A 22,175-nucleotide genomic window follows, 5' to 3' on the forward strand; every position below is an offset into this window, starting at 1 on the left:
AAGCAATCCAATGCCTAATTCACTGGGTGATAGATGCTGAGCACAAGGTTTTTACAGGGAATTTTAATCTGTTTCCAATTTGCAATTCAATGATCCATATTTTAAAACATCTTCACAATGAAGCAAGACCTTAAGTGTAACAGCATTACTGTTGAATTGTTCTGCATGTCAGCTGTAGAACAGTACATCTTTTGACGCATGGAGCTGATAAGCAGTGTCAACTAGCATGAACCCTAAATCAATGGATGGTTTTTATGTTGGTTTTGTTTTTTTCCTACTTCTGAGCATCTGAAAAAAAATTACCTGCCAGATGATCATGAAAAGGTATATTCCAGCCACTCTCTGAAATGAAGACTTGGGGTCAAACCACCGCACGTAGGTCCAGCTGGCAGGAGTAAACTGGAGCACGGCTCTTTTGATCTTCCCGGTGGTGGTGTGGATGTCCCTGAAAAGAGAGAAACAGTTCGCTGAAAATTCAGAGAGGTAAGAAAGGACAAAAAAGAAAAAAAACTGCACTGACTATTTTACAACCAGTACCCAGAACAAAAGATCCCTTCCTGTTTGAGCATCTCGCCAACAGCGGCCTCTGTTCACAGGTGAGGCGCCGAGAGCGTCACACCTGGCGGGGAGCCTTGGCAGGGACAGGTACGACGCAAAGGCCAGGCCACTGCAGGGCCATCACAGGCCACGGTCTGTGAGCTGGTGACGAGAGACGCCGAGGGACACTGAAGACAGCGACTTGGAGCTAGGCCAGGAAGGGTGAGGACGCGGCAGCGACACAACTTCCACCCGTGGCTCACCACCTCCCACCCCAACCTGGGGGCGCAAGGTATGGGAGGTGACCCATGTGGTTCCTGGCCCTATAGCTGCTTCGGTTAAGTTTCAGGTGATGAATTGCGACTTTTTTTGACCTTTCTTGGGTTTCATCCTAGAAATCACTCAATTAAAAATTTTATATTCCTGTGATAGAAACAAACAGTCCCACAGGTCATAAACGAGACCACTGAGGCTCGAAGACACAGACTGGCTGATGCCGGCACACCTCCTAAGCCTCAGAGCTGGGGGCAGATTCTGGTCCCCGCGTGGGAGACCAGGGGAGCCGAAATCCAAGGTCGCAGTATTTAATTAATGGTAAAGATTTTTCAGTTCAACAAGAACATTATGTGGAGGACCTTCAGGTCTTAGACACTGTTTCAGATGCTGAAGGCACAAGGACAAACAGGCCAGCCTTTCATTCTTGGCGTGGGGAGGGGGACAGGAGGGGTAGTAAGGGAACCCAGGTTTGTTTCTTCACCCACTCACCCGCCCATCAACAAGCCTGCAGTGAGAAAACCTCCTGCAAGAAGGCTTGCGGCACAAGGCCAACAAAGAAAGAGAGTCTATTCCAAAAATCAACAAGAACGAGGAAGGGCCTGTACTAAAAAATGGTGGAACTTCACGGAAAGAGGTAGAGAAAGACGGGGATAAAGATACGATGTGATGGGGATCTGGACATTTAATGGAGTGAAAAGGTTAATCCAACCTGATCTATATTCCTTCATGTTTAATGTAACTTGAAACCAGGGCGACTTTTTTGTTCATTTGTTGTTGTTTATGTCTTGGGAACTTGACAGAATGATTCTCAATCTGAATTTGAGCATAAATGTACGAAATTAGGGAAGCATAATGGAGTGTTTAAGGAGCCAGGCAGCCTGATGCAAATTCAGACTCAGCTTGCTAGCTGAATGTCCTCAGGCAAATTACCAAACCGAAACCACAGTACCGTCATCCCTAAAATGAAGAGAACGGTGGTGTGTCTACCCCTAGGGTTGATGTAAGGCTCAAATGAGATACTGTGTATGAAGGTTGCTGAGAGCAAAACCCAGCGCTGCTACAGATTTTGTTACATTATATACTGCTCAAAATATATTGAAAAGTCCTTTCAAGTCAGTGGCCAACGAAAGGATTACTCACGAAAGGGATGGAATAAACTGGTTAATCAGATGCAGCACACTGTGGAATCTCCCCCTTATACCACATGCCAAGAGTAATTTGACACGGAATAAACAGGTTACTTATAATCGCCAAGCCCATGGGTGTTGTCCTCAGGCCCATGAGAGACCATCACAGGGGAATGACATGATGGCTCTGACGGTCCTGAGACCACCTCTCGGGAGGTGGTGGCGGAAGGCTTAGAGGGGTTAACCTGGGGACAAGGCAGTCATCAATCCAGCCGTGGGAGTGGGAATGCAGGCTGGGGAATAAGGATTAAAAAAGAGGGGATGGATTTGAGAAACTCGTAAATGATTCAGCATTTTCCGGATCACTGCCCGAAACTGGGTTTAGAACCATTTTTGAGCTCCAGTGACCAATGTATAATTTACTCCTCGTCATCAGAGAACGCACTCATGCTGTGGGATACTGAGCAGTTAAGTTCACATCATGAGAAACGGTGACGCAAGGCCCGGAGGAGGACGACTCACTTGAAACTTGCCCAGTGGTAAGTCCGCATCTCTAAAAACCGGCAGACGACCATGCCCAGCCAGATGCCGCCCCCGTTGCACAGCAGGATGTCCAGGATGACTTGGTCCCACCAGCACTCGGCAAAATTGGGTAGAAGATGCATGAAGAAAAGCTGGGAAACACGAGAGAGGACGGTTGTGAAAAATAAAACAAACCTGGGGTGCCATCCTGAAAGATAATGTTCCTTTTAACAGTATGCTCTTTTGTTCAAACTTGTTGACATTTTAGGTTTCACTGACGTATTAAAAAAAAAAAAATAAAACCAAGTTCTGTAACCAGGTTCTTATTTTTTATTTCATGACAGTTTGCAAATACTGCTAATCCAAACAGTGCCTTTTTAAAATTTATTAATACAAGGTTTTAAAGAAATGATGACCCATCTTGAAAAATACTACCAATAAATCACCTCGGCTCATGACAATATGACATGGACCCCAGAGAAGGAAGGGAGCAAAGTTTTCTCAACTGCCTACAGGGCACTGGCAGAATCCTCGAAACCAGCAGCTTGAGAAATTAAGCTGTGTATTTTAGAAACGGTCTACAGATATTTGAATAAAATAGTAAGCTGTAAATTAGCTTAACAGGAAATCTCACACTAACCGACTTGCAGTGATGATCTTTTATTAAGTGCCTACGGTGTAGCAATACAAGGTGGTGAGACAAAATGGACCGAGGTCCTTGATCTCAAGCCGGACTTATTCAGAACCAGACACTTATTCAGAACCCCAGAATCAGGTAAGCTGTGGCAAGTGCTACAACGGTGACATAAATGGGAACCGCAGAGACACGGAAGAGATTCATTCTGAGAGATGGCAATTGTGGCAGATTTCTGGAAGGGAGACAGGCTGGAGCAGGGTGGTTAAGGACAGGAGTGACTGGTTTCAAGAGATGGAGATGAAAGTGAAGATATTCCAGAAAAGAGGCACAGTGAGATCAAGGGTGGAACAGAAGTCTTTTACAGAAATATTTCTGTCCAAAACAAAGGACCTGTTCGCTGTGTCCAGAGCAGCACAGTGCACTGCATGAAGGCTCACTTTTAAGAGAGTCTGAAATTATAAAGACAATGCCTGACAGCTATCTGGAAAGAGGCAACCCATAACTGTAAACCTCTGAAGTAATCAAATAAATGCTACAAATTAGAACTATTCATGAAAGCATTTCATAGACTGTGCACACAGGTGTGCTAAGTCACTTCAGTCTTATCCCACTCTGGGCGACCCTAAGGACTGCAGCCCACCAGGCTCTTCTGTCCGTGGGACTCTAGGCAAGAACACTGGAGTGGGTTGTCCTGTTCTCCTACAGGGGATCTTCCCGACCCAGGGATCGAACCCACATCTCTTACATCTCCTGCATTGGCAGGCGGGACCTTTACCACTAGAGCCATGTAGAAAGCCCTTTCACAGACTGCAAAACCACACAAATACAAGGATTCTGTCTTCCTGATGTGCCTGCTGCTGAGAAGATACAGAACAGCTACTGTGTGTGAGGGTGAGGGGCCAGGGGCTGACCCCTGGCAGGCGGCGCACCGCCTGGGACTGACTCCGAGGTCCGAGCCATGATGACATGGAGCATTAACTCACATGAGGCAGAGAGAAAATTCTGCAGAAGCCGATGACACAGACCTGCTGAAACAGGACTCTGCCAGGGAGTGGATGTGGAGCACTGACATCCACCTGCAGAGCCTTTCTAGAGAGTACCAGGTTCGGGGGTGAGACAGCCCAGAAAGAGAGGAGTCGGGGGAGCTGGAAAGAGTCACCTTCACTCACTCACTATAGATCTGGGGGCGTCTGCCCGTGTGAGACAGAGCCCTGGGGTCTGGGTCTGGGCAGACATGGGCCCTGCCCTCTGGAGGCAAGAGGTTTAGCAGAAAAGAGACACCTGTCACGTATCTAACGTGGACCAAGTGTTTCAGGGGAGAAGGGCCGGATGCTCTACTTGCAGGGGCACCAATGTGAGCCCAGCCAGTGGGAAGACGCAGGGCAGGGAGGGAAGAACTCAGAGGATGGCTTCCTGGGAGGTAAGGACACAGCAACTGTGCAGGGCAGGTAGCAGAGGGCAGGTGAGAGGTCTCGGGGAGGCTGAGCCAGCTAACACCCTAACACCGGCCTTCGTAGGCTGTTGAGTCCCGCCCCCATCCTGATTTTGCTTTAAGAGCAATGGACAAACAGGGAAGAGTTTGTAGTAGAAGCATGTGATGGGGTTGAGGTCTGTAAGGATCACTTTGAAATAGACAGTGTTGCAGGAGCAGACAGGAAATTCAGCTAAGAAGAGAGTAGATTAGATACAAGTGGGAGCAGAGGGATGACCTGGAGAGGTGTCTAGAAAAGAGGCGTCAGGACTTGGGGATGAAAGGATGCCGGGGAACAAAGAAAGGGAAGGGCAAGAGGCCAGGGAGGTGAGGAAGGCCGAGCGCCTCGCACAGGTCACACGGGGGTGAGGTCCTGAGGACGCCTGCAAGTCGGAGAGTGAGTGTGAGGTACAGGGGCGGGGACACGGGCGTGCTCACAGGCAAGCACCCCTGGATCCACTCTTGGCTCGGAGCTCCAGTTTCCACTGTTACACTGGGATACACGCCACCCTTCCAGGTCACAGGGAAGATTCTCGATGACTACAAACAGTGGCAGGCACTGTTACGCACTGAATCGTGGCCCCCTTAAAGCCCATACGGTGGAGGTCCTGACCTCCAGGGCCTCATAAGGGTGAGCTTATTTGTAAATGCAGTCACTGCAGCTGTAATTAGCAAGGTGGGGTCATCCTGGAGGAGGGCGGGCCCCTAACCCAGTACGACTAGTGTCCTCATAGAAGGAACGCTGCATGAAGGCACACGGGGAGAAGGCCATGTGGGGACAAAGGTGCAGATTGAGGTGATCTACAAGCCAAGGAACACCAGAGGCAGCCAGCAAACCACAAGCAGCGAGGAGAAGCCCGGGAAGCGGTGAACCAGGCAGATACCCTGAACTGAGGCTTCCAGCCTCCGGGGCCGTGAAAGGCATGTTAATAGAAGTGACTGTCTAACCAGTACACTCGCTAAGTTACGATCAGGGCAAAGATGGGCCTGTGCACCATCACTGAAGAATAATCATAATCAAGAAATAACTGTGCACACAGCCAAATTCTGTTCCCTGGGAATGATTAAGAATAATACAATAACTGAGCAATAAATGAACCAGTTCCCCGAATGTCACTTCACTAATAGTTTTTCAAGAATATATCTCTTAAATTCAGTAAATGAGACAAACTTTTGATTACTGAGATAGCTGAGCTCTAATGGGAATTCAGTTTCGGCTACAAAGCGGCCTGGATACACTCATACAGTCCCGAACACCACAATTCTATTTATCTCAAACTGGAAACTAGTTAGTGGGTGGAGTGCCTGTTAACTTCTCAGCGGAAGTCCTCATTACCACGGAATTGTGTTGTTTGGGATTTTAACTCCATTCTTTATCTTGATTCCAGTTGTTTCTCTTTAAGACTTGTGAGATAGAGCAGGCCTGAAGCTGACAAGGAGCTTCTCTGTGTGTTTGACAAAGGCTTAAAATATCCCTTGGGATTTAAATAGTTTCATGCCACAGGAGCTGGAGAACAGATTACGTGACTGCTGACTGACGGACTGTCTTCCTCCTACGTACAAACTGCCCACGCTATAGCATCTAGACAGCGGCCCACACCCCCTTCTTACCTCGGTCAGCTCCCAGGTGATACTGATTGTCCAGCAGAGACCATAACTTCGGATCAGCAGGGCCTTCATGGCCCAGCCCCAAAAATGTCCAAAGGCAAATATATCAAAGTGGCTGATAATCCTCTCCCAGGTGATGACATGACAGTTCACAGCATACTCCTGTTTAAGATAAAACGGAAATAATTAGTAATGCTCTAGAAATCTACTTGCTTCAGGGTCTGGACAATAAAATGAAAACAACTGATGTGATCTTGACAACTAATGTGTGTCCTGCCCAATAAAAAGTTTTAGTAATTGAAATTGTTTGAGGAAAAATGGACAAGTATTAGAGTTTATACACTAGAATTGCTTTGTTCCGAACTGCAAAAGCTTAAATAAAGTGGGAAACAAAATCATTTTACAAAAGCTTAACCCATCCTAAAGAAATGGCATCAAAGAGCCCATGTCACTTGCCCACAGGGCAACTGTGTTAAAATCAGTAACAAAAACACAGAATCCTAATAAATAAAGAATAAATAGAAACCCAACTGGTTTGGAAATTTTAAAACACACCTCTAAATATCATGGAGTTAAAAAGAACTCATAATAGAAATTTAAAATATATTCAGTATTAAATGATAATGAAAATATTACACATCAAAATGATGAGATACAAGTAAGCAGAAGTTAGAGGAAAATACACACTCTTAAATGTTTTTATTAGAAAAGAAGAAGAGCTGAAATATCCAACTTCAGAAATTAGAAGAAAGCAGAATTACTCCTCTACCCAACAATGTATAATATTGCATAATCTAAATATTTAAACACTATAAAGCTTTCAAGAATTTAGGTTCCATCTCTAATACCTTTTTCTTTTTAATATGTTTTGAAAAACTTTCAAATCAATTTCCTTTTATTTCTGTATTTATTACGAAAGCAGTTTTCATATGACAACACTTCTCAGAGAGTTCTACATTTCCCATTTGCTTTTCCCAAATTAATCAGATAGGAAGGAGTAAGATTTCAGTCAGCTGGCAGAGTTCCTGTAAAGTATAACATTTTCAAATTCTAGAAACAATACTCTCTGAAGGAGCAAAAACAGCACTGGGGTTCCCCTCTCTCTCTTCTGAAATCCACTGCCTCAGATTTCTGAAGCTTTCTCAGAACAAATGCACTCTAACTTGCAAAGCTGAAAGGACATTTTTAAAAACTGTATTTTTTTTCTGATATGGGATGATGATGGTAAGTGGAAAATCTAGAAAAAAAGAGGGAAAAAAATCAATAGGGGTAAGTCAAGATAAGGCTTAAAAAAAGCCACAGCACTGCCATGAGATGACAATTCTCCTTCCAGGCTCTGGAGCACGTGCCTGTCACAGGAATCACAGAAGGACAGAGACACCCTGGGCCTAACACAGTTACTCGTTAGGTTAAGGAGGGTTCAAGGCCCAGTCAACTCCCGTTTCCGCAGATGCCCTATCCTCCTCTTTACGCTGCAGCGCGCTGCGGAGGGTTAGATAAGAGAGGGCTGAGTCCCATCTTCAGAAGGCTGCTCTGAGGGCAATCATGGGTTGCAGACCACTTCAGAGGCCTTTCTACTCTCCAGGAGAATATTTCTGTGCTTCAACAAAAGGGAAGGTACTCTGAAGGCACCACAAAGAGCTAAGTGTGTCTGTGGCGTATAACTATTATATTATCAAATAGTAGTTAGGAACAAATTTGCCAGCGGTCACATCTGGAAGATCCTGAGGTCGAGGTCCCGGTCGTGAGAGGGACACAAGACGCCACTGTTTAAGGCAGCTAGGGAGCACCCACAGGCACAGCCCTGGAAGCGGGAGGAAGAAGCATGCAGTGAGGACTCCGAGGGCCGTACAGGGAGGAGGGAGCAGGGGGGAGCGTGGAGCCCGCCCTCCCAGCCGACCCACCGCTGGCCTGGACGGCTCCACCTCTCCGCTGTTTGCCCAACACTAGACCAAACACCAAGTCCTGTTCACTTTACGTCCCAATGTGTTTCTTCTTCCAATTCAATGCCACCGTTATTTCTTGCTTAGACACCTGTGATAGCTTTCTAAAACTATAAAATGTATAGCTGACACTCTGACCACCCACCTCCAGCTTAAGACTGCAAAGGTTTTAACGGGTCTCTCTGAAATCAGTTCTCTATAAATGAAATGATTTTGCAGATCATAAATCAGACAGTTTTGGGTGTGTGTGTGCTTGGGGGCATGTGTGTGTCTGGGCGCGTGTGCATGTTTGGGAATGTGTGTGTGTTTGGGTGTGTGGCTTTGGGTGTGTGTGTGTGTTTGGGGGTGTGTGCATGTTTGGGGGTTGAGCATGTTTGGGGGTGTGTGAGTGTATGGGAGTGTGTGCTTGGGGGTGTTTGAGGGTGTGTGTTTGGGGGTGTGTGCGTGATTGGGTGTGTGCGTGTGTGTGTGTGTGTTTGGAAGGGCAGCCTTCCCAGTGTGGAAGGATCTTGGGCCTCCTACCCTGCTCTGTTGCTCACTCCTCCCTAGGGAAGCTGGTGACCATGGAAGCAGAAAGAACACGTGTACCCACCCTCTTTAGGGTCCCCTCTTGGGAAATTATTCACATACAGACAGCACAGGCTCCTGTCAGCCCCCTCACCCTTGGAGGAATTTTTGTGAGTTGGGTTCTGCCCTGTGGGAGGAAGCCCGTGGATGTCTGATGGGACAGCGGAGCAGAAACCTAATTCGGGACAAGGGATTAGCATCGCCACGTGGCCCGGGTCTAAAGCCATCTGCTCCACTGAGCTTGAACCAGGAAGAAGTCAGCTGATGTTGTACACTCTTCTTTCCCGCATTTTCAAAACCAGACTGGAGATGGGGCATGATGTTTACTGACCCACTAAAGTATCAGTTGAGATCAGGTAGTTCCTCTGCTTATAAACCTTCAGGGTCTCTTAACTACATTCACAAAGTACTCCTACCTCCTGTCTACACCTCCCAGCCTCAGGAACGGCCCTCCTCTGCCTCTCATTCCTTCTCTGCTTTACTCTTGACTCATCCCAGGTCCCCAGTTGGAGACTCCATGAAGACTGATCCTTCTTCCTGAATAATGGCCTCGGGCCCCTATTCTCCCACTTTGCTTGGCTAATTCCCACTTACTTTCTAGTTGTCAGCTTAGACAGTGTCACCAACTCAATGGACAAGAATTTGAGCAAATTCCGGGAGATAGTGCAGGACAGAGGAGCCTGGTGTGCTGCATTCCAGGGGGTTGCAAGAGTAGGACACAACTTAATGACTGAACAACAAGAATAAACATCAGCTCTTACAGAGGCGTTCCTTGACCTCTCAGAGTAGACAAGTTCTAATAGCACCCATATCTTTTTCTTTATCCCACTGCACTGTGTACTGAAATCATTACACTTTCTTGATTCTATAACACATCTTTTTCACATTTAGCATTCTGAGAATTGGGTGAATATTTCAATACTGAGCTTCCCTGGTAGCTCAGCTGGTAAAGAATCCACCTGCAATGCAGGAGACACTGGTTCGATTCCTGGGTCAGGAAGATCCCCAGAGAAGGGATAGGCTACCCACTCCAGTATTCTTGGGCTTCCCTGGTGGCTGAGCTGGTAAAGAATCTGCCTGCAATGCAGGAGACCTGGGTTCGATTCTTAGGTTGGGAAGATCCCCTAGAAGGGAACAGCTACCCACTCCAGTATTTGGCCTGGAGAATTACATGGACTATATAGTCCATGGGGTTGCAAAGAGTTGGATGTGACTGAGGGACTTTCACTTTCAATGTATTACAATGTTTGGTGCCTATTTCACTTTTCTCCTTCCAAGTCATACGGGTGATTGATAGGGCATCATACAATTGATGCTGACCCTATGATCAAGCTGAACATCATAAAAGAGAGACCCCTAGACACTGTGAGGCCCAGTGTGGTACACGGCACTGCCTACGAGCAGCCCTGCCATGGAAACCTGCCTGAAGTCTGGATCCCATCCAGCCTCTACATCTAACTTCCAATTTAGAGGAAATACAGGGAGACAGAGGGATGCATTAATGATACCCTGGGAATGCAAGCTGCAAAATCCAGAAGTGAGAAGCTCCATGGAATAAACAATATAGTTTCTTTGACAAATAAACACTGATGTTAAACCAAAGCATGGAGGGACTGCAGACTAAGAGATATGAGAGCTGCAACAAAGGCGACATTTGGACCTTGTCTAGATCCTAATTCAAACAAGTCAACCATTAAAAACAAAAGAAGAGAGAAACCTTTATGAGACAACTGGGGAAGAGATGCGAACACTGCATACTGTTAACTTTAAGCAACTAAAAATGGCATTGTGGTTACGTTTTTAAAAATCCATATATTTAAATACTGATGTCTGATAATAAGATGTGTGTGTGTTAGGGGAAGCGAGAGGGTGGGATGAAACAAGATTAGGCATGTGCTGATAAAATTTTTAAAACTTATCGAAGTTATCTTAAACAATTCTCTAAGAAAAAGAGCCAGCAATTAATTTGTTTAATTTGCCTTTCTGTAGATTCTAGGCCCCGAGAGGACATGGAATTGGGAGCAGGGGGGTCTTTCCCCTGCTGCTCCAGACGACCCAGTCTATAAAGCAGATGCACTTGAAAGCTTGTCTGAACCTTATATCATATATTTTTGAACAGAATAAATATTTAGAAACATAGCAAACTTTTCAGAAAATTACATAAAAGACTGTCTCTCATAGGATTTCAGTGACTGCCCTCCCAACCCCAAGTTATAATATTAATTTTCAGGGGGAAGGGGTGTCTGCATTTCAACGTGTGGCACCTGCCATGGATGAGAGCCAGGTATCAGGAGTAGGAACCAGTGGTGGCTGAAGGAATGGGGAGGGCAGAAGGCCCAGGGAACCAGGGACTAGAGGCTTCTGTCTTACATAAAGACACTTCTCACCACAAGTCCTAAAAAAGGAATGCGTGTCTCTAGAGCCATCAAGGAACAAGTCCTCAGAACTGTACAAGCTTACTTTAAGGAAGTAAAAAGTGAGGAGGAATTAGAGATGGAGAAGACTAAGACCAGGCCAGCACCAGCTGGAATTCCAGAAGCTGAAAACTGCCTCTGGCTTTGCTTTGTTTGCTGAGAAAGAATTAGCCGGTCCTTGGAAACTAGATTTTAAATGCCAGTGTCAGCTCTTTGGGGGATTGTAATTATTGACATAACAATAGGATATCCCTGTGATGTTAAGTCGGAGAAGGCAATGGCACCCCACTCTAGTACTCTTGCCTGGAAAATCCCATGGGCGGAGGAGCCTGGTGGGCTGCAGTCCATGGGGTCGAGAAGAGTCGGACATGACTGAGCAACTTCACTTTCACTTTCATGCATTGGAGAAGGAAATGGCAACCCACTCCAGTATTCTTGCCTGGAGAATCCCAGGGATGGGGGAGCCTGGTGGGCTGCCATCTATGGGGTTGAACAGAGTCGGACATGACTGAAGCGACTTAGCAGCAGTAGCAGCAGTGATGTTAAGTTCCTAAGGAAGGTGGATGTCAAAGTGTTATGAGATTTCCTCTCCCCCATCCACTGTGAGAACAAGCCTGCTGCTGCTGCTGCTGCTAAGTCGCATCAGTCGTGTCCGACTCTGTGCGACCCCATAGACGGCAGCCCACCAGGCTCCTCTGTACCTGGGATTCTCCAGGCAAGAACACTGGAGTGGGTTGCCATTTCCTACTCCAATGCACGAAAGTGAAAAGTGAAAGTGAAGTCGCTTAGTCATGTCCAACTCTTAGTGACCCCATAGACTGTAGCCTACCAGGCTCCTCCGTCCATGGGATTCTCCAGGCCAAGAGTGCTGGAGTGGGTGCCACTGCCTTCTCCAGAGAACAAGTGTGACACACCAGCAAATCCACCTGGAAGTTAGTTTATCGTATGACCATTCTGACTCAGGAAACTCGTGGAAGGTAATAACTATAACCTGGCATATCCTTCCCCTAGTCTCTGTTTCATAAGACACCTGGGGGCATCAAACACCCGTTATCGTAACTGTATGTTTAAGGCACTGTCTTAAGGGCAAGTGTAGGTTTTGGACCCAGATGGATCTTAGTTTAAGCTTCTATTTCCTCTTTGGTAAAATGAGGATATGAACATATACACCATATGTAAGGCACTATATATAAAGCACCCAGCTCGGCCTGGCCGAGCAGACAATCCACAATCAACAACTGTTGTCAACCTCACCCTAACTGTTACAATCAGCATCATTAGAAACTGGAAGTCACCCTGTACCTTTTTCTTCCCTTAGAGGAAGAATCTCAAGACAGACTTTGCTCCTTGAGACTTTCAAATAATTTTTGGCCTTCTTATTTTTGTCTTTAACACATCCTTTTATAAAAGTTAAAGATAAAATCTGGAAATACCATTCCAAGAAGGGTCTGACCAATCTCGACTACGCTAGAATGATCACTTTTTCGACTTTTAGCTAACTCCCTCTGTACCGCGTTCCTGCTTGTTAAACAAGGACCCACCTATGGCCTAAATGTCTGTTCTTCTTTTCTGACTGTTGCTAGGTCGTTCTTCAACCTGTACTAAACATCAGGCCTTTTTAAAAATTGAAAAAGGAACAGTATTACAGTATAAAATAATCTCTTCACTAAAAGCCGAAGCCATTAGTCATTTTAGACAAGAACAAAGTTATTTATTGTGGCTTCATAAAAGTAATGAATGCAATGGCTTCCCTCATTACAACTTGGCCCCTTCGTGGCAAGCAGGGGGGAAGGATCGGGGCATCAGGGCTGGAGTCGGGGGGCGGAGGGGCTGCGGGAGACACTGACGGGCTGGGCTGCCACCACTGGAGGACTGGTGCGTGAAGCACCATGCTGGGCCTTCGTCTAGGCCACAGCAAACGTCCAAGGTAAGCATTATGTCACTTTACAAAAGAGGGAACAGGCTGCAGGTCCACAGCCCAAGGCCCCACAGCTTACAAGTGTCAGGGGCAGAGTTCCCACCTACGGCTGATGGTAACGCTCATCTCTTCCTACCACCCGCTTTGGGCCAAGAAAGGATTCACATTCCTGGACTGGATCACTCATCGTGGAAACAGGCACCACACCAGCCCACCTAGAGACTGGTGCCGAGGTTATCTACATAGGAAATATAGGGAAAATTTCTATGTAGGACCAATTTAAGATATGAAGCCAACATTACCTCCTACACCCAAGGGGTCAACCAGCTTCTCTAACTCACAGCGGACAAGTACGTACCATGACGTCTGCTTCCCTTGTGGCATAGCGAAGGTTTGGGTCTAGCCAGTACATCAAGGATTTAACCTGCTCGAAGTTCAGGAAGAGGAGGAATACCAGGAACAGGAAGTAGAGCACGCTGAGCCCTGCAGGAAACAAGAAACACCCTCAGGTCCAGGAAGGGAGCCGGTGTCAGGCGGCATGATGCTTAGTGGCCCCAAGCAGACACTGGTGTTGAAATGTGGGCTGTGGGGACCCCTCACGTGACAAGCTGGCCTTTCCTTTGATGACAATTTGACACTCGGTCCTCATCTAGAAAGAGATGCTGACACTGGGAGCTGGAGGGGTGGCAGATGACCGGCGAGGGGGTGGATAAGAAGACCCGGGACTCGGGCCAGGACGCAGGCAGAGGCGATCAGGTGGGTTCCTGGAAAGAGGGTCCATAGCCCGCATGTGGCTAGGAGCTGGCGGAGACGGGAAGGGAGTGAGGCCGCTAGGAAGGGACGGCCAGGGCTCAGGGCTACTGTGAAGACCACAGACTTGACCTGAAGTCAAAGGAGGAGCCCCTGACGGGATCCAAATAGGAAAATGAGGTGACCTGGGGAACAATTCAGGAGATGGCCTCTGGCCACTTGCATGGAGACTGGACTGGAGGCAGGCAAGGAAGGCCTGGCAGATGGCTCGGTTTGGGGTTTGAGGGGTGAGAGGTGGCCCAGGGTCACTCATCCCCCCACTTACACCCCACATTAACCCCTGTGGGCACCATGATATGGTCACACCACATCGTAAGTGGTAGCCTAATAATCGCCCACGTCATTTAAAAAAGAAAGTCAATAGTCTACCATAAGAAGGCAAAAGCCTGCAAAGATATTTTAGAAAGACTTGAGAACCAGCCACCAGTGGCTTTGTTACTTTCCCTCTTCTTTTCGAATCTGCTGGGATGAAAATGCTTGTGGAGGACATCTAGACGCTGTGATACACACGACCTTGGACCACAGCACCCCATCCAAAGTGGGCTGGCACTGGTCCCCAGGGAGCCGCTCCAGAGGAGAGAGTGTCCGTGGCTGGAATGGAATCCTCCGAGACAGCTACAGCGCAGGCTGGTAGACAGGGCCTCTCCTGGTCCTCGGGGCGGGGGGGTTGGCTCAGAGGACACAGCTGACTTGGTCGTGTATCCCAGGGCCCAGGGCGCATACGTTTTTAGACAAGTCTATAGAATAGCCTTCTTATGTATTATTATGTACTAGCTACTTTTACTGGTACTTTTGACTGCAAATACCTCCCACGACACCTTCTCATTATGACCCTTTTGAAATAATTATTTTGGGATACAAAGAAAGTGTGGACCAGGAGGCCCTGTGTGAACGCGAGTTCACAGTTGGGCTTCAACATCCCCGAAGGCCTGAATATCATATGCAAAACTGTGTGTGTGCCTGTGTGTGTGTGTGTGTGTGTGTGTGTATACACTGGGAAAGGGTCTATAGTTCTCATCAGGTTATCAAAGGGTTCCAGGACTCCAGGGAAGCAATAAAATTGTTCATTACCTAGAATGGACCATATGAAATTAGAAAAACTAGATGTAGCCATCTAGCTGAAAATGACTCACAACTTTTAAGTGGCCATATTAAGTCCATGAGCTATAAGTATAATACAACCAGAACTATATATTAAGAAATGGAAATGAGTCACATACTTACCTGCAAAAAAAAAAAAAAACCCTCCCGTGGCATCCCCCAGCCCTTCCCAAGCCCTGTAGTCCCACCTACACCCAGCTCTGCCTCTCCTGGTCTGGCCTGCCTCTAGTATCTTCCTGGATCCTTCTCTGCAGGCAGGTTTCTGCTTAAGCACACTTCCTTCGCGCCTCCCATCACCTCCAAGTGAAAGCAGCTACTAGTCAGTGTCGCTTCTTGTGGTTTTAATAAACTTCCTGCCACTTGGAGACATCTGCTTTGCTCAGATTACTGATTTGTTTCCCAGTGTGCTCGCTACAGCCGCCCTCCCTGCACCCGGCCTCTCCGCCTGCAGGCTCAGGGCCACAGGAGCCACCCACTCGGGACTCGGTGAACACCTGCTGAGCACACGACCGAGACTCACCACTGAATTCAGAGACTTACTTATGATCTCTGAAGGATGAAAAATAAACAGACTTGAGCATAATCTCCATTTTAAGGGTCCCTTCGCATAAGATTGCCCTATCTGAACCTTGAATAACTTTTTTGGATGATTACTTAGGTAAAATGAAGCCAAGCCCCAAAGTTTTGAAGATTAGATTTAAATCCACTTGGGTGGTTTTACTCTTTGGACTAGAAATCAAGTAAATGTCATAAGAGACCCAACATGTATATGCGACGCTCATCACTAAACTGTAGTTCAAATCAGGGCTCTTTGCTAAGACCTCTCCTTTTCTGAGTTCTTTCCCACTTGCGACACCAGGGAGATTGCTGGGGTTTCGGTCCCTCCTGGATGCTGACAAGGCAAACACGCTCATACGATGCACCTGAGCTTCACTAGCGATGAGCCCCGTCAGGAAGAACAAGCCACACGCCCTCACATCAGATCCCGTGCATTAATGGACAGCAGTGTTGGGAGGCTGGGGCGGGGGAGGCCAGGCGGGGAGGGATTGAAACAGTTCACGTGTATAAGAATTTCCGCTGTCACCAGCACTTTATTTTGTAGCAAAGCATTTTAATAACAAACTGATACCAGGAACACCAAAAAGTAAAAAACTATTAAGTTTTACAGTAGAGCGGTAAGAAAAACTGCTCTAACATACAAGGAAAAAAGATCTGTTGAGAGTAGAATGGATTTTGAAACTGACTAATGTGCAACTCACCAAAGACCATTCGCCACAAGGCCGGATGAGGCCGGGTAAAGGGACCTGCGGAGATAACATTACAAGGTCAGAACAGACTACTTTCAAACCAAGACCAAAATAAAGATAGTGCTGCTGATTTCCACAGAGATAAGGGGTTAAAAAATCCTCTCTACTGTCAAAACTTTTTTCTAGGAAAACTCTGGGAGGTCAAAGTCTAGGTTGAAAGGTTTTATCTACATTGTAACAACTGTCCCCACAATTGTAACAGGCATGAATTACAACAGAGGCTTTTTTTTTTTTTCCTTAAAGCTTTGTCTTCAGAATCAGATGATAATTTCCCATAGACACAATGACAGTGAGTAGGTCACCAGACCAGCCTTTCACTGCATGCAATACTTACTAGATCTGAACAAGAGATCTCACAGCTTTGTTCTGGACATCCTGTGTGTGTGTGAGAGACAGAGAGACAGACGGAATCGTGTGTGTGTGTGTGTGTGTGTGTGAGACAGACAGACAAGACTATGATGGACGAACAATAAAAGAGAGAAACACTGTGCTTGGAGTGTGTGTGTGTGTGTGTGTGAGAGAGAGAGACAGACAGACAGACAGACAAGACTGTGATGGACCAACAGTAAAAGAGAGAAACACCGTGCTTGGAGGGTGTGTGTGTGTGAGAGAGAGAGAGGGAGAGACACACACACACACACACACACACAGACAAGACTGTGACGGACCAACAATAAAAGAGAGAAACACTGTGTTTGGAGGGTGTGTGTGTGTGTGTGTGTGTGTGAGAGAGAGAGAGAGACACATACACACACACAGACAAGACTGTGACGGACCAACAATAAAAGAGAGAAACACCGTGCTTGGAAAACAAGTGAGATGCGGAGTGACACAGAGCAAACGCTTGGAGCCGGGAACACGCGGGCCTTTGATCATGACTTCTGGTAACAAAACACTTCTCACCAGTTCAGATACACAGATACACATTTCACAAAACAGAAGCCAAAATTTCACAGGATGAAACTTACTACACGTGATATAACAATACGTTGCCTTCTATTTTATCTCATTAAAAAGAAAAAAAAAAAAGTAATAGAAGATGAATGCAAGTAATCTGGGCCTTGATCCACTAAACTGATTTTCCACTAACTGAAGGGTTACAGCTGGCAAATACTGACCACTGTTCTAGAGGGCCCCTGACCTAGTTTGGGGCTGCCCAGGCCTCCTTGCACTTGGAGGATTTCCAGCGGTGTGATCCCTTATCTCCAGGAGAGAGGCCAGAACTTGCGGCCCAGCCTTCTCTATAACCGGGTCTCTCGATCCTATAGCTGCACCTGTGCCAGGGAACGTCAGAGGCTGGGGACAGTGGAGGGAGGTATGCAGAGCGCTCCTCTCCCCGCTCCATCCCTGTGGTCCTGGCCGCCAGGGACAGTGGTGGGAGGCGGCATCCCTCACGCTGGTGAAGCTGGCGCTGGGGACACCACAGCAGAGGCAGTTCCATTTAGTACGCACTGCAGACGTGACAGTAACACAGACTATGGTCAAGGCTCACTCATGGACCAGGTCTGGGTGATGGGCCAGCTCAGAAGTTAGCTAGGAGTGGGGGCCTGGCTTCCTGGCCCTCCCAGGATTCCTCCAGCTAGTTAACATCCGAGAACACGTGCTTGCATCAGCAGAGTCAGCTTCTGTTGCTTGTGACCTGGAATCCTCCCTGAAGCAAACACTACATTGTAATTTTTATTCTGTAACTCATTCCAAATGGCCTATTTCTTCTTAAAAAGGCTACACTGAAACACATTCTACCTGCTTTCTTTGGATGAACCAAATTCATATGAGGAATACTGACTCAGATTCTGGGTTTACATGTTGAGAGTTCCGAAATTAAGTTTGTGAGGGACTCTGCTTCATCCCAGTGAATATGGTGTCTGAGTTTTGGATGGCAAGCAGTGAGAGCTCAGATACTGAGCAATTTAATAATAGGTTAATAACTCTGTTTGATTTCTGAGTTCTGACAGCAAAGATTCGGATTGCAAGGGATACCTGTATTCTTTTTAATCAGCTGCTTTTTTTCTCAAAAAAGGCAAATTGAAACACAGAAACCAGAATCCCCTTCCAGGTAACACAACCTGGTTAACTTTCTTTGCCAATTATTGGAAAATTGATAGTTCCATTTGTCATCTTTTAAGTTAATTTTCTCCTTCAAATGCTCTTCTTCACGGATGCTGGGTAATAGCTTCACTTGTCACCAGGAATGACTTGTCCTTCAGTAGCAGTCTGGCTTGCAAGTGTTACTCCATCCAAACTACTGAATTAACCTTTCAGACAGAACAGGGGACTCCAGCTTTCTCTATGACTTCCTTTTACAAGGTGAAACTCTGAATCTATTATTTGGCTTGCAACAGAATTCCATGCCCAATCGACACTTTGAAACCACAGAGTGTTATTCTCAAGAGCACTCCTGACTCTAACAGTCAGCGGTGCTTTCCTTAACCCTTACTGGGTAGCAGGCCGGAGGGTGAGACACACCACCCCTTAGTCCTCCTGGCAGATGATGCGAGGACCACCATCGTTCCCTTTCTACAGATAAAGGCATTGGGGCATAAGGAACTCACTCACGGCCACACCTCTCCAGGACTCCACCTTCAGGTCTGGAGAACCCACGGCACTGTTCCATCAACTGTCAGAACTGGGAAAGCTCGGGAGATCGGGGCCGGGAAGGGGGCACAGAGCGAAGGGTCTGAGCCAGGACTGTCTCGGGGCCAGGAAAGGGGCAGAGAAAAACAAGCTAGTGAATGGAGCTTAGCGCTACTATGATGTGGAACCGATAAGATCTGTTAAGATGGGAAGGATGAGAGGGCAGGGAACTGATACAAGACCCCGCATACTGACCAGTAGAAAGGCCTCCAAAGTCATCGTCAGCCTGTGGTTACTCTAAGAGTGGCCTTCTGAAAGCAGAACTCAGCCCTTTCTTCTAGCTAACCCTAAGCAGGACAATTTCAGAGTAAATAAGAGGATAGGGTGGTTGAGCAATGTGGGGTTGATGGGGCCTTAAGTTCTCTCCAACCCAACGTGCAACTGCTTCAGCTCAAGACTTATGTCTCTCTGTCTGGCTGTCATTCCTGATACAGACATGTCCCAGGGCCTGGAAAGAGAATATCCATCTTACTGCACTGCAGTTTGGTTCTTTAAAGCCTTATCTTGATTTACAGCTATGGAATTTTCCCCTCTTTTCTCCAATATCCCACCTATATACCATAGTATTACATCATAAATGTTTCTCATAAAATACGATTTCTAAAACTGCCCTTTCTGCCTTGCATTTGATCTAAGGAAGACTTCAGAAATCTAATGTGGGGGGTTTCAGAAGAGACAGTGGAGCCCCAAGGAGCTCTGTCCTGAACTGGGTGGGAACAGACCACCAGGGCCTTTTACCTACAAAAGGTGAGGTATAAGGCCAGCCTGGAATGTTAGGTAACCTTTCAGGAGCTAACTTTAAACCCAATCCAGGCCTTATTTCAGTTGTCCAATACCCCCTTACCCCCTCTTCTTTCTAAGAAGAAACTCTGAATGCTTTTGTGTAGTATTTTCAGAAGTAGATGCTAGCAGATTTACTCACACGGTAGTCTCTTCATTATCAGAGACAATAATATTGCTAAAAATACTATTTTGCCTTTTAAAAGATGGAGGATGAGACTGGCGGTTTCCTATAGGATGAGCCTTGATACTTACACTCATTGGTGTTCACACACATTTAGCTCTGCCAATCAAGTCACCTCTAAAACCACGCCTCCTACGGCATCCACCTGCCCAGGTGGGCAGAGCCATCCTGGACCATTTACCTCATCCCAATGCCTGCCCACAGATCTCACTCCCCTGCAAACTATTTTCTTGGTGGGCTTCCTCTGCCCAGTATTACAGCCAGGACATGCAGGAGGGGTGGTCCATCTCATGGCAGGGGGCGGGGCGGGGGGGGTGTGGTCGAGGCAGGACTTCTTGTCTATACTTTATTTCTGATTTCGTAAAAGCTGCCTGGAAAAGTCTGGGTCCTCAGTTCAATTATGCAGGAGAGACGGGGCAGGCATCTCAGGGTGGTGATGGAGAAACCAGTGCTGGTTTGATTTACGAAGGTGGTTTTCGCACAAGACACATTATGAAAAACTACATGTTTTACTTTCTTATCAGTCCCTATGACTGGAATACCTCCTTTTTAATCAGATATTAAGAGCCAGTTTGATTTCAAAAGAAAACAGAAACCAAATGTCTTTGCCACCGGAGAGCACGCATTTAAAACACTTCCTCGGAAATCAAAACATAAGATCACAGCCTGAATTGCCAGCAACCTATGGTCACATCCGTGAACATCTGAGCTCCACGAACCAACCCGAGGGAGAGAGAATCCTTTTAACCCAAGTCAGAAGCTGCCTCTCCAGCAGCGGGAGGACTGTGCCTGGGAACCTCACAGTCTGCCTCTTCTCTTTATTATCTCGTTTTCAGCTTTATCGGGTGTAATTGACAAAGGAAATTGCAAGATATTTGATTAGTACTAGTTGAAAGTTTAAATTCCTCCAGGAAAAACCCAGCAAAGGTGAAAAAAAAAGATCTCTCAGCAAATTTCAAACCAAGAAAGAATTTTTCTATCAAAAAAAAAAAAAAGGCATGGGGCAGGAGACAGAGAATGGGGGGAAATTATACCATTTTTTCCTTCTTTTAATTTAGGAGACAATGAATCTTCTGGATTGCCTTCATGCCTCAAGGAGATGTGATTCCCACTATCTATGCTCAGAGAAATCAGGTGAGGACAAATAGAAGGGTAAACTTGGAAAAATCAAGACACCCTACAGATCTCACCCTCTTCAAAATACCCTGAAGAAGAGCTGAACAGTGCTCCTCTTGCAGATGAGCAGAGGACAAGACACGGCTGATTCTGTGAACTTCTTTCTGGACAGATTCACTACTTCATTCACCAGGTATCTGTTGAGAAGACCACCGTGGGCTGGGCAACGGGTACCCAGGGTAAGGCTGGGGTGGCTGGGGTTGGGTGGGGTAGAAGGGAAGGAAGCGTGAAGGAGGCCCTCCGAAGCTGGAAAGGCACACGGGAGTCACCTGCTAAAAGAAATCTCGCAGCCAGCTGGAGATGCAGCGGGTTTCTAAATTTCACTCCGGTGACCGTGACGCAGTTATAATTACACTCCAATGACACAGTGGCATAGTTAAAATTACACTTACACGGGAGGGCCAGTTGTGCTAAGGAGGTGGAGGTGGCATTTAAAATATTTTCTTCAAGGGAACCGGAAGAGAGAGAATGGGAGAGAAGGTTTCAGGAAAGAAGCGGGTATAGGTAACAGAGCCTCTTCTTTCCGGGTCTCCCCCCACTCCCCACCCCCGCCCCGGGCTCTCTCTCCTTGTGCGTTTATCGGATGCAAGGAAGGAACTCTGGAAGCTACCCCGTCACTCACTCTGTTGACTGTCAAATGAAAAAGTCTGCTTGAGTCTCCTCCACGCCTCTTCCATGTAACCCAGCGGTAAATTCTAAGCTGATGGAGGCAATCCTGGTTCTCTTCCACTTTTCCAGTGAGTGGAGATCTACGGGAGATCTATGAATGTGCCTGGGAGGTCCTCCAACCACGGTAAATGCCTGTCCTCAGGTCGGCCTGGAGCAGAGGTGGCGTGGGGCCTAAGCCTAACTGAAGTGGGGGGGGGGGCACGTGCACTGCAGGCTTTCTAGAAAAGGCCTCTTCACTCTAAGATGCAGGGGAAGACAGGGCCCCCTCTGTGGCGGGACACCGCCCACGGCTGCACGCCAGCAGGGCTGCAGCTGTCCCAAGGCCACGAGACAGGTAGAGAGCCCGGGTCTTCACATGCCACCGAGCTGCTCAATTAGACAACCCTGAACCACTCTCTCTCGGAACCTCTCGTGGATGTGAGAAAGCAAATGTTTTATTTATTCTTTAAGCCACTTTGAAAGAGATCTCCTATTATTTGTGGCCAAAAGCATAC

The 22,175-nt window shown here is 46.9% G+C and overlaps 1 protein-coding gene across 1 annotated transcript in view; it reads right to left on the reverse strand.

Annotated features, from left to right (window-relative positions):
* The window catches only part of PTDSS1 (phosphatidylserine synthase 1), a 67,549-nt gene that overhangs the window by 26,077 nt on the left and 19,297 nt on the right, over positions 1-22,175 (reverse strand). Inside the window, exons 3-7 of the mRNA XM_061439319.1 lie at positions 16,191-16,235; positions 13,379-13,503; positions 6,182-6,340; positions 2,463-2,614; positions 304-445 (exon numbers count right to left, since the gene is read on the reverse strand). Coding sequence (XP_061295303.1) covers positions 304-445; positions 2,463-2,614; positions 6,182-6,340; positions 13,379-13,503; positions 16,191-16,235 — 623 coding nt within the window. The remainder of the gene's footprint in view (positions 1-303; positions 446-2,462; positions 2,615-6,181; positions 6,341-13,378; positions 13,504-16,190; positions 16,236-22,175) is intronic.

This window comes from Bos javanicus, chromosome 14, assembly GCF_032452875.1.
Source record: "Bos javanicus breed banteng chromosome 14, ARS-OSU_banteng_1.0, whole genome shotgun sequence".
NCBI classification, from domain to species: Eukaryota; Metazoa; Chordata; class Mammalia; order Artiodactyla; family Bovidae; genus Bos; species Bos javanicus.